The sequence below is a fragment of the Rattus rattus genome, chromosome 1 (assembly GCF_011064425.1).
Source record: "Rattus rattus isolate New Zealand chromosome 1, Rrattus_CSIRO_v1, whole genome shotgun sequence".
Taxonomy (NCBI): Eukaryota; Metazoa; Chordata; class Mammalia; order Rodentia; family Muridae; genus Rattus; species Rattus rattus.
Genome location: NC_046154.1, coordinates 162,310,141 through 162,323,291, shown reverse-complemented (window position 1 = coordinate 162,323,291; position 13,151 = coordinate 162,310,141). Strand labels below are relative to the sequence as shown.

Sequence of the window (13,151 nt, the reverse complement as noted above, 5' to 3'; positions counted from 1 at the left end):
GTGAGAGTTGCCCAGATGGACTGCGGAAAGGAAACTGGAGTCAGAGAACATTCTGTGGTCCTAGTTGATTCCTGGCAGATGGGAGTGGAGGAGGGAGGACAGGGGGCATGAAATGGTGCAAGAGGGCACTGAGGTAACAGAGGTTTAGGGCAGGGCTAAGGGCAAGTTGGCTGCTGGGTAACTGTGGGGCGGCAGTCATGTGACGTTCTATGTGAACGATGTCACCTCCAGTTGCAGCCTGGGGTGCTGCGGGAAGAGGCAGATCAGAGAGGACCTTGTATGTCTTTGGAGTTTAAGACTTTGTTCAGAGAGTCACAGAATATAAACTAGTCTGTGAGAAGACTGTGGGCAGCTGCAAGGCAGGAGAAGAACCTGATAGAAAGGGACTGTGGGGCTGTTGACACCGTCTAGGAAGATTCTTCAGGATGGGAACAGTGAGTAGGAAAGATGCTAGTAGTGAGGTTCAGTTCAAGGCTCTCTAGGACATGGTTGGTGGAAGGTGATGTCATCGGAGGGAATGAGTAATGCTGGAGCGACAGGAGAATGAAGACAGGGAGTTCAGGGCAACTCAAGTCTGCTTATGTCATGGGATTCGCAAGTGAGACTGTCACCAGAGGATGGACAGGGAAGGTCAGAAGGCCAGAGGGGACACTGTCATCTTGTGACTCTCATTCCAGTGCACACAGCACACTAGCCAGTCAAGGCCAGGAGAGAAGCTGGGATCAAGGTGAGAGTGGTCGCTAAAGGGGGAAAGCAAGGGTTTCTAAGCCAGAAAGAGCTAGAAGTCTGCCACCGAGACTGAAGGTAACTGGCAAGAGGTAGAAAGTAACAGGCCAAAGGCAGAGGATCAAGAAGGATGTGACCTGCAGTGTCAGATGCCCTTTGGACAGTCCAGCACGGGACAAGCCAGTTCCAGTTGTGTCGGGCTCCACCAAGGTGAGCACACAGTACCTTTGCAGAAACATGATCTCCGGCCCAGTGTGGCAGGCAGGAGCTACCACAGGTCCATTCTATTCTTTCCACAGCCCCAGAAGGAGTGGTTGGCAAAGACAACCCTGTGTGGGTCTAAGTCTGATACCTTCAGAAAAGCCGCGGGGGTGGGGGCTGGGGGTGGGGCTAAGTCCTCATTGTCAAAGGCAAAGTGCAGTAACCCCAGAGGCATAAGGAACACATTAAACTAGGCTTGTGGGGGAAGTTTTGGTCCCTCCACTTCATATTATCCTTTGCAGAAATAATTGACTGCCTGAACATAGAGCCATTACAAGAAAACCATGAATTGGAATATTTAACTCAACTTCCCATTTCCCACCACCCCAGAAAACACAGGACACAAAATGTCTCTACCACACACATGTGTTTTCTGGCTTAAAATTCCTGGGAATAGCTGTCTATGGAAAGAAATACGAAAACCCCAGCATTCACGTGAACACAGCCTGAGACCTTACAGAGGGGTCTTCGCTTCCCTGACAGGGCTGGGGGTGGGGGAGCTGGGGCGAGAGACGCCCTACAATTTTACTGCCATGAAATAGGTTCCAGATGGAAGCCAGGAAAGGTGTTTACTCCCTGCTGGTACCAGGCACAGAGTGAACCTTAAGCTCCCACCTTCTTAGGCTCCTGAATGCCCTGTGTTGGGCAGCGACTCTGCTGAGGGTCTGGCTAGGGCTCCTGGTGATGGGCGGACCAGGCTGTCTGTTGCTTGGAAAAGGCTATTTTGAATATAATGGCTTTCACATGTACTGTGGGTTTGGGGAAAAGCACTGTGGTTAGGGTCTAGAGCACGCAGGGAGGGAAGCTGAGGTACTTCCTTATGTGGCAGTGGTCCTGACCTCGGCTTGTCAGCACCTTCCCCGGGTGGAACTTCCAGAGCCCCACTTGGAAGAGTGGGACTCTGACCTCTTCTGCTGCCTTCCCAGACCTCCACGTGGCCCCCAAATCAGTGAGTGATTCAAAGTGTGTCGCTTCCCAAGTAAGCCTCTCTCCCTAAGATTGACAAGCAACCAGCCCAGGGGTGGAGGAGCTGCGGACCCAGACGGGATGTTAACTGAGAGCTTTGTGGCCGTCAGACGGGAAGGGTTCGGTTCACCCACTCAAGGCATCCGCACCCCGTTGTCTGGTGTGGATCGGTCCCTCTCCAGGCTTCTCTGTGAGACCGGTAGGTTGAAGGTTCAGAGAACGGGTGTTTTCTGGCTTACGGCGCCCCCTAGCATTAGGCAGAAGTATAGACTCTGAGGAGTGGCTGCCTTTCAAACCCAACATTCATCAGCGAGACTAGTGTGGACTTCTGGGTCCCTACAGTCATCAATGAACTGAACCTTGTTGCCAATGCTCTATCCTTAAGGGGCTTATACTTCAGGAGGGAAACAAGCAGAAGAGCAGCCATAGCAGAGGCAGCTACATGTAAACAAGAACACAACCGGGCGCTGTGGGGAATCCGCTGGAAGGGCATGGAAAAAGGTCGCGCTAAGGAGGTAACATCTAAGCGGAGACTGGAACGGGGCTCAAGAGTCCATTAAGTTTTGAACACAAAAGACAGCTCTGGGCCCTTAATGTTTCCAATCCTAAAGAAAACGGAAAGGTGGATTGGTAACTTCAAGAGACTCCACCAGAAACAAGACCCCAAGTCTCTCCTGAGCCTTTATCAGACTCCCCTGACATCTTTTGTTTTTAGCCTTGTGTCTAGGAAGACGGAGTAGGGTGGGAGTGTAGGAAATGCTGAGAGTGGGGTGGATGGGCATGCTGGTTTGGTGTCAAACCTGCTCACACAGTGAAATTTATCTTCTTCACCACCATTCACCACACTTTTGAGAATTTCCGTGGAATAGTAGATACCACCACCACCACCACCACCACCACCACCACCACCACCACCACCACCACCACCACCACCACCACCACCACCCCCCCCCCACCAAGGGGCACCTTGCTGGGAATCACAAAGTTTAATCTTTTATCCAATAAACATGGAGGCTGATGCATGAGGTGACTTGTCCACTGGGTTAGAAGCATGACTATTCGGCAGCTATGTCTGTCACAGGTCTCAGGTCTGGATATGTTTCTTTTCCATCCTAGCCTGTTTTTTCCTCTCCAGAAAGGAGGTATTCACACATGTATTTGTAAGACACGCTTGGTTTTCAAAAGGGATTGTATAATAAGGTAGAAAGGGAAACACAGGCGATAACCTCTGAGTTACACGGAACTATAAAATGCTGATCAGCTCAGAGGATCTATTAGTGTAGCCAAGAACTCTTAGGCAATGCAGATAGGTCTCTGTGGGCCAGCTATGGAACGTGGAACTACATTTATTATATGCCCCGGCCTGGAAGACTTAGACCTGCGGATGTGATGCAGATGGAAGCTAAGGAATCAGGGTTCACAACATGAACTCTGCTTTGCCTCTAGCAGAGTGTGGGACACTGTGTCCGTTCTTTCTTCTGAACCTTATTGTCCTCCTGTTGAGTATGAACACCAACAGTCTTAGAGCAACTTTGTATCTTCTTGAGATGCCTAAGTAAATACCTCCCTGCAGATCTACCCTCTGAAATTCGATACATAGTAAGTGAACAAACTCTTACCTTCCCTAGAAAAGTTGCATCAGACTAGGGACTAGGTGAGCTGTGTAGGTTTGAGGACAAGCCCGGTGTTGGCTGAAGCCTCTTCAGCTTGCCCCAGTTCTATTAATTTGCCACTGTTCTCAGCTATCAGAAGAGAACAGCAAAGTTGGTATCCTCATTCTTACCCAAGCTCCAGGGTCACTCAATCTCGCTCACTAAGTGGACTAGCAGAAGCAACCCTTACGTATTAGTCCAGTGGACAACCTGATGTCCAGATGGATGGCTGTAAGGCCTACCTGCTGGAGGGACCTACATGAGGACTCAAGGAGCACTGTCTTCTCTTTCTTGGGTCAGGACTAAGTTGATCTTGCAGAGGTGAGCGGAGAAGAGCATCTCGGCCTAGGCAGAAGAGAAGACTCCTGGCCAGAATGCTGTGTGTTCCCTGAAGCCCTCAAATTCTGGGCAAGCCAACATGGAAGAATCAAGGGGGGAAATAAACCTAAACTAGCACCTTTGAGGAAAGAAAATAATCAGAAGACACCCAGAGTTTTCATAAGGAAGTAGATGCCAGAACTAGACACAGTTCAGATGTCCTCTCTGAGGAATCTGTTCTGTGACACGTAGCAGAAAGTAGCTGCCTGGCACTTGTCTTGCATTCCAGAAAGGCTCTCTCTTGGAGGAAAAACAAATGGCACTTTGGACAAAATGGTCTCGCAATAGGAAAGCAGAGAGAGGCCTGTAGCCTGTAAGATATTTAACCCAAGGGGATTTGTCTGCAAACCCTTCTAAAGTCTTCCACATGACTGGCACGGTGCAAGGTTCAGCGAATCTCTCAAATTCCACCAACTATGTCCTCATTCAACCTAGTTCCTCAGAGTGGCCCCACAGTGCCCATGGCTCCAACCTCAAGTGACTGCCGGGGTATTATCTACACTCAAGTTTCTTGGGACTTTCCTAAGGCTAAAAAAGTAGTACTGGCCTCATCTGAGGCTTCAGTCTGTCAGGAAAGAAACAATATAACCATATTCCAGGAGATGGGGCTAGAAATGCAGTGAGGAGCTCAAGGCACCCTGGAACAGAATTAAGGAGGGGAGGGGCTTCAAAGCCTAGCGGGACAAGACAGAAAGATGTGGGAGCTAGGCTCTCTTTTGTATAGCTAGAATACTTGGGTGGGAGATTCTTGGAAGCATTTGGCAGGCTGAGGCAGGGGGATTGAGAGTTCAAGGTCAGCCTGGACTACATAATGAGACCTGTCTCAAAATAACAGCGGTACCAACAGAAACAAAAGACACAAAACAATCTAAACAAGGGCAGTGCAGTCAGAAATAATGTTACCATGTTGCTCTCTGCTTCTGCCATTAGAGAGTCTCTTCTCTTGGGGATAATCTAAGGGGTTCCCTTGGATTTTCCTAGTTTTTACAAGTTTTCAGCATTCTGCAGCTAAAATACAGGTCTCCTTCGAAATCAGCTGAGGCGTAAGGTGGCAGAGAGGGGAGAGAGATTATTATAAAAGTAATAACGTTATTATTATAATGTTGGTTAGAGGCAGCTGCTCCCAGTCTCTTGGTGAGAAAAGCCAGGGAGTGTGTGGTGGGAGCATCCCCTTCCTGGGCCTGTTTCTTCAGCTGGAAGGTACACAGGACACCTGTCCTCGCTTTCCCTAACTAGAAGGAATCTGCAAATACAGCGAGATGGAGTATGGAATCCTGCTTTTCAAAACAGATAGCATAGGCCAGGTGTGGTGCTGCACATCTCTAACTCCCTTAGAAGCCTGACACAGGACGATCTTGAGTTCAAGGTCAGCCTGGGCTACTTAGCAAGACTGTGTCTCAAAAAGATAGAAAAAAAGTGTGAGTACACACCCATGCCCACGCCCACTCCCATCCCCTCCCCCCACCCGTGAAGATGTTACTTAAAATGGCTTGGTTGATAACATTCCCAATTTTACTGTTAGTCATCTCTGATCTTGGATCTGGATCTACTTCACTTTTGGACTGCCTTACCTCAGGAAGTTCCTTACTGAAGGAGGAATAGCTGTCTGTCACCAGTGAGACCAGCTATCCTACTCCCCCCTTTCCCCTATATTCTGTCCTTCAAAGAAGACCCAGGCCTTTGCACTTGATGTTCTTGCATGATGTCACTCCTTTTACTGTCCCACAGAAAGCAACACCCTCTTAGTCATTCTAACCTAGGTCTACAACTATTCTAGTTTCCTCATCGTCCTAGCACAGTCACCCTGATTGCAAGGGCTTGCTTGGCGTCCAGAACAGTGTTTGTTGAATAATTCCACAGATAAATTTACCCCCAGTGACAATTACCATAGCGGTCCCACAAAGGCAGAGGTGTATGTGTTGGGGGTGGGGAGGTGGGTAAAACGGATGCCATCTGCTCAGGGGTTTCCTCTTACTCCCTGCTCTCTCTCTCTCTCTAGGAAAGATAAGAAGGGGAAATTTTCTTTGAGGCTTCCCTCTTGACTTTTTCAGGGGCGTGATCAAGACTTCAGGGCGCGGGCCACCTGGGGCCCTTGGAAGGGTTGTGCAGGCAGGCTGGGTGGCTGGGATTGGATCCTTGTTTGGGTCGAAAGCGCAAAGACGGCCGGTGGGCGTAGGGCGAAGGGGCCGTGGGACGCCGCTGCAGCGCATACTGGCCCAGGACGCGCCCAGCCCACCCACTCGCGTGCCCACAACTGCATTATTCCCTAAAAGGATCTGAACGGTCCGGGCCCGCTCCGCCCTGTCGCCCCGCGCCCCCCGGCCCCGCCCCCTTTTTGGAGGGCCGATGAGGTAATGCGGCGCTGCCATTGGTCAGAGGGGGCGGACCCCGAGCTCCCGAGGGGCTGGGTCCCCTCGCGCCCCTATATCACTCTGCAGCCCTGGACTCTTGCTCACAGTGGGCAGCGGGCAGCCGCCAGCGCCAAGGAGCTTCTTCTCTTGCTTCTCCGCTTCCCGATCCTTCTCCCGGAGGCCACTCACTGGCTCCGCGGACTCGTGCGCCAGACACCCTTGGCCACTTGGTCGCATCCCGCCGGGCTACTTGGAAGGCACTTCCCCGGAGCTCAAAGTTGCCCACCGTGCACAGTGCACGGTTAAACCCGGCGAGTGAGCTCGGACTGCAGCACCCGCGCTAGCGCTCGGCAACTTTGAGGAAAAGAGCGGCAGTCCCCGCAGCGGACCACAACAGCTACCATGACTCCCTGGCTTGGGCTTGTCGTGCTCCTGAGCTGCTGGAGCCTTGGGCACTGGGGAGCGGAAGCGTGCACATGCTCGCCCAGCCATCCCCAGGATGCCTTCTGCAACTCCGACATCGGTAAGCGCTCCGGGAGGCCCCCGAGCAAGTTGCACGCCGCAGCGGGAGACTCAGTTTCCCTGGGCGGGGACTCTGTGTACAGAAATGCCTTGCAGACGGAACCCTACCGGTGGCCTAGTGGTGGTCTCTGGCGGGCGGGCGTGAACGAGGTCCCTGCTTGACATCTAGAAATTTTCCCCATTGACTTGAAGGGAAAAGAGTCGGAGGAGGAGGGTGAGAGAAGGTTCTGAAAAGTTGGAACTCCAACTGAAGTTCTGGGACCTCGAGTACGCTTTACAAGTTGCTCGATTGTGCGGGTGGAGTTGCGAGAGAAAACTCCTAGCGTTAAGAGATTGCTTATCTCCTGCGCCCTTGAACTTCATTCTTTTTCTTGAGATCCAACCCAGCCTAGCTGCAGGCTCTCCCAGCAAGTGCTAATGGAGCTTCTTGCCTGCCAAGTTTGGGTGGCTGGAACTGGGGGAGGGGGAGATGAAAAAAAAAGAGAGAAGAAAACTGTGGGATTGCCCTCCTCCCTGGGAGAACTGTTGATAGTTGGCCTGAGGTGACTGTGGGGGAATCACTTACCGTACAGCTGTGAACATTCACAGGAAGTTTTTTTTTTTTCTTTCCCTGAATGTATGTGAGGAGGGAGAGCTTAAGGAGAAAGCAGATTTGTCACCCAAAGAGCAAAGATGCCCAAGGTCTCATCACTTGAGGTGATGGGCTCAAAGAGACTGTGCTGGTTAGAGAGACTTGATAAGAAGTGGAACCCACAGTCCGGAGTGCCTGAGGAGTGTTGGAGGAATTAGTGTTTGGAGGGCCCCAGGAGGAGCAGAAGCTGGAAACTCTTTTCTCCGGCTCTTAAAGCTCTCGGGTCCAATGTCCCTGCTGTGTGTTTGCTGGGCAGGGGCGGGGGACACGAGGCCGCCCTTGGCCAGTGTGGATTCAGTAAAGAATGGAGTGTGTGTGTTTTAAGTTTGGTCATAAAGGAGAAGGAAATTTTCCACTGGGTCTTGAGTGAGGGATTCTACTCTGCAAGTGTGTTGTGACGAGGAGGGGGGAGGGGTGGCGACCTGGCAGGAGAGAAAACCGTGGTTGGAGAGGCACTGCTGGTGGGTCAGGCCAGCCTAGGGGGAAATCTGGGAGGTGGCTGTGGTGGTCAGGTCCGTCCACTTGGCAGCCCCAGGGTGTTTGTGTGACCTGCGGTCACCCCTCTTGGAGGTTTCCTAGGACCCGAGGACTCCCACCCTTTCCTGTCCCTGGGGCAGAACCCCTGGCTTTAAGGGTTGCTTGGAAGCGTCCTTTTTTGGGTTGCTGGAGGGCTGGGAAAGTTTTCTCCCTTCTCCCCTGAGTGCCCCCACCCAGATTCCTCTTGGCCTTTCCTCTCAGCAGCCAGTGACTTTCTCCACTAGTTCGTGCTGTCTGGTCTTTGCTCAGCCTGGAGCGTAGTCCTGACCTGTGGGGGAGCAGGTGGAATCTGGGTGTGCAGACGAGGGCCCGAGTTCTTTTCCGCCGCACAATGGGTTGGGTGTGTTCAGTTTGGTTCCCTAGTGTGGGTAGGGAAGAGAGGGTTCTCCTCTCCGTCCTAGATGCCTTTCCGCTCTGACGTGTCTACCTGGATAGCATGAGCCGGGAGTGCTCTCCTGGAGTCAGCTGACTGCTTCTGTAAGGGTCCTACTGTTGGTCGGCACTGACCAAGTTTCTTGTCATTTCTATGGGTTTATTCAAGAAACCGCTTATTTTCTCCCTCTTAATACGCTTCCTAGAAAAAAAGTTAAATTACCAAGAAATATGCCAAATCCAGAATATAGTAGTAGCCAAAGGGGAGGGGGGAATCCTTGCTCTGGCAGGAATCCAGACTTACTAACCCTTGGTTTGGTGCACTGCACAGAGATGAGATAATGCTTTTAAACATGGGAGGTGTGGGTGTGGGCCTGCTGGCTTGTTGACCTGCTGTCTGACAGCAGCAGACACCCTGTTGCCTCCAGTAGATGGCTCCCAACTGTCCTCTGGAAACTGGAGCCCCCTCAGTATGCTCAAGCCAGCCTGCCTGCCACCTTCCTCTTCTAGAACCGGCAGGCATTCTCACCCTGGCTAGATGCCATGTTGCCAGGGAAGGGCACAAGATGCCTAGCTTGGCCTGTGGTAAGCCCCCATCACCGCACCAAAATGGCCTTCCTTCTCCCTCTTTACCCACGGCGTGTCTCTTTGCTCTTTCTTCTCCGAAGCCCGGGGGACTGGCACAACCTTCTGGATGAGGAGGAGTTAAAAGGTGTTTCTATGGCAACTGCAGGCCCAGCACCCTATCTAAGTGTTTAGAAGACTAAACTACACTTACCATTATCAGATACACTGTGGGGCAAAGCAAGGGACTTGGCAGTAGTCACCTCACCTGGGGCCTTCTCCCTTCCAGTCACTGCCCCCAAAACTCCTTCAAAACCTTGACGGAAGAAGCAGGGGGCAGGGCGCTGGGAACGAAAGAGGCAGCCTTGGCCAGGCAGATTTTGCCCTGGCAGCTTCAGTTCAGGCAACGATGGGAAATGTTCAGGGCATTCTGAAAATTTTGGAGTGGGGTGATGTGTGTGTGTGTGTGTGTGTGTGTGTGTGTGTGTGTGTGTCTGTGTGTGTGTTTTGCAGAGAAGGGAGTAGTAGAGAGAATTCTGCTTCAGAAGGCCAAACCCTCCTCTCTGTCTCCATTCACAAGGAGTAATTAGGCAGTGACATTGGTGGGAGTGGAGGGGTGTCAGCCCTGGGCCTGGGAGAAGCAGATGCCAGCCTTGGAGAATAGCCCTGATATCACTGAGGTGTTTTGACAAGGATGTGTTCCTTCAGCATCAGATCTGAGGTGGTTTTAGTTAGCAAAGAAGCCATTTGTAGAGAAACATGATCTACGCCATTATCACCCCACATGCAAACAGACGCAAAGGAAATAAAATTATGGGACTTGGGAGGAGGGACCACAGCCTAGTGGTGTTCGTGCACGTGCATGTGTGTCACACACACACACACACACACACACACACACACACACACACACACACACATGTGTGAGTGTGCATGCCCATGTGTACTGAGGCTAATGGCATCTGGAGAATCCTGACCGGAGGAGGAATGCTGTTGGGCAAGAGGAAAGAAGACAAGGAAGCATTCAGACGTATACTGGTGTTCAAGCACGTCAGAGATGCTATCTTAACTCCCCAGCAACCTTAAGTGGTATCACACCCATTTCTCAGATGGAGAATACTGAGGCTGAATAAGGTCATGCAAGGCCACCAGCAGTGGCCAGGCATGCATTCAGTCTTCATGATGAGACTTTTCCGCTGAACTCTGACACCCTAAGGACGGCACCTGCTCCTGGAATTCAAATGAAAGGGACGGATGGCATTTTCACCTAGATTAGAAAAGCTTCCCTCCAAACATTGAAGGCAGCTAAAGGGGCCAGCAGTTTTAATTAAAGTATCCTGTTTACCGAGGAAGAAGTGATTATAGTTTTATAATGGCACAACAAAAGACAAGGAAATTCCCTATGTTCTTTGGCTGCTAAAACCAGAAAAGACTCTCAAAATTATTAGGCCAAGGTGAAAGGGTGACTCGCTGTGTGTCATTAAGACCAGTGAGCAGCGAGGCTGATGGAATCCAAACTCCCAGGATGATTGGAGGAGACAGGAGTTCCCAGGGGGAGCCACCTGTCCCGTGCTTGGTTGGAGGTGGATGAGAGAGGCAGGAGCCAGGAAGGAAGTCTGCAGACTGGGGTTCCAGTGGGTGTAGAAGGTGCCCCTCTGACTGCTCTGTCCCTTTCTCAGTCCCCTGACAGACAAGACTAGAACATTGCTGGGAAGTGGCTGTGCTTTTGCTGACACAGCAGGACCCATTGAGATCAGCTGCTGAATAGTACATTCCTACAGGTTCATTAATGAAAAACAAAAACGACGCCATTCTAGTCCCTTTTGGCTTTTCACACTTTAGCCTGCATGGACACGAAGGCCCCTTCTTCCTACTTTTGTCACATTCTGCTCTTGGGTGGTCTCTAGAGGCCATGTGGGATGGTGGAAGGGCCTTGGAAAGGGCACAGCTGGGTTCAGATCCTCCTCTCCCCAAGCCCGTGTCTTGTCGGCTTTGTGTTTAGGCATTTAGTGGGTCCCTGTAGCCTTCACTCTCCTCATTATGAGAGGCACTAGTAATTTGTAGCTTTTCAGACCTTTTTTATTCATGCCTTTAAGCTTAAAGTTTTATAGTGATGGGTGTTATTTTTATGTGTGTGTCATTCGTCCATTCATTTCTATCCACCTATATATCTATTGTCTTTTATCTATCATCGGTCTCTATCTATCTATCTATCTATCTATCTATCTATCTATCTATCTATCTTCTATCTATCATCTATCAATAATCTACCTCCCTATCATCTATCTATTATCTGTCTATCTATTATCTATCTGTCTATCTATCATCTATCAATCAATTATCAATAATCTATATCTATTATCTATCATCTATCAATCTACCTATCATCTATCTACCTATCTATCCAACCATCCATCCATCCATCCATCCATCCATCCATCCATCCATCCATCTACTCCCCTATCTCTTCATCTACCCACCTCTATAAAATCAAAGAAAGAACAAGTGTTTTTGGATCATTGCCTCAATCAATGCTACTTTCTTCTGCTCTCCTTAAGCATCCTTAACATCCAGCATCTAAGGAACCTTTCCAGAAGTTTTCCTTCATTAAAAACGTGCAGAGTTGGGAGACTGAATACCAGAATGCCCTTGGTGTCACTTCCGTTCACTCATGGATATCAGGGAGTCTCTCCAGCTAATACACATATAGGTTACTGTAGTCTTTCTCTCTCTAATATCCCATGGGATTATAATTTTTAAAAGCCCGATGCTGAGTTTTAAGATGGAATAGTTACTGTGTGCCAGGCATCATTCCAAATAATCGATCCAAGTCTCTCAACAGTGCAGAAGTTCTATTATCTTCTTCACTGAGAAGACTGAAGCTCAGAAAAACTAAGTAACTTGTTCAGTGCTAGAACTGGTAAATACAGAGCCTAGTATTTAAACCCAGGTAGCCCCACCTCCAAGGTGTATCCAACTAGACTATATAACGTTTACACTAGTATATGGATATTACCATGACAGTACGCTATTCTTTTAGATCTACCATCGTTCATTTAGACATCCCCTATTTATGGATAGCTACGCTTCTAACAACGTTCATCCTTCTAAGGGTGTTGGAACGAATAGTCACTCTATTATCTTCTGCTTCTGTGCATGGAGAAACCCCTATGGCAAACAGACATTTAGAAGTGTTGATGGGAAGGAAGGACACTGTGTGTTTTGATCTTTGCTGCAGATCACCTCCAGAGCTGAATGCCAACTGTGTCCTTTTTAGATGTGCAACGTGGGGGCTGGGGGGTGGAGACGGGGATAGGGAATGGAGGCAATGTCACATAGCTCCATATATTCAGGCTTCTCTCAAGTAGAAAACAACTTCAGACATTTTCTTGGTATTCTGACGACTTCTGCGTTTGGCACAGCCCTTGACTTGTGGCTGCCCTACTTTAGTTAGGGATGGCCGTAGGCTTTTGCTTTTGTAATACGTAGTGTGCTTTTCATTACTTGAAACTGGCTTGGGTTTTGCATGAACTCGGGTTCAAAAGTGTATGTGTGACATCAGGGCATAGAGTTTTGTGTCCCTGGCTGGGCTCAGGGTGGCAGCAAGAAGACTGGTGCCTTTGTTCCTTCCTGTACTAACGGTTGCATCTGGATAGTGCTTGGAGAGGAGAAATAAGATGGAGGGAAAAAGCTGAAACAGAGTGGGCCTGGCCGAGAAAGACTCTGGGGTCTTGACATTATGAAACCTGTTTTAAGAAATGATTCCACCGTCCGGATTAAAATTCTTCAATGGGTTAATGGGATAAAGTACAATACAATGGTTTTCGTAAGGACCGATAATGGGCCCCACCCACCACCTCATTGGTCTTTCCTGCTTTCCTGATGATCCTGTTTTCTGCCTGACTCTTGGCCCACGCTAGGCCTTCCCATCATACAACCTCATGAACTTGTCATTTTCTGGGTCCCACCTGGTCCCACTTTCCACCATCTCCAAACTTTCGGGACACCATTTCGACTAAAAGTCAACTCCCCTGAAATTGCGAGAGGCGTACCCAGAGGGCGTCATTCCAAAGCCAGAACCTGTGCGACACTGAGAGAAACCTGCTCTCTTCTGTTTGTATGATAATTCGAGCCCCATCATCCAGTGGGAAAAGCACAACAAAATCTTCCTGAGCAGCCCCGTCACTGAGG

The 13,151-nt window shown here is 49.9% G+C and overlaps 2 protein-coding genes across 5 annotated transcripts in view; one reads left to right on the top strand and one right to left on the bottom strand.

Annotated features, from left to right (window-relative positions):
- Positions 1-13,151, bottom strand: part of Syn3 (synapsin III) — a 435,579-nt gene that overhangs the window by 220,444 nt on the left and 201,984 nt on the right. The window lies entirely within an intron of this gene.
- Positions 6,410-13,151, top strand: part of Timp3 (TIMP metallopeptidase inhibitor 3) — a 49,883-nt gene continuing 43,141 nt past the window's right edge. The window contains exon 1 of the mRNA XM_032910237.1: positions 6,410-6,857. Within this exon, the coding sequence (XP_032766128.1) occupies positions 6,737-6,857 (121 nt within the window). The 5' untranslated portion in view covers positions 6,410-6,736. The remainder of the gene's footprint in view (positions 6,858-13,151) is intronic.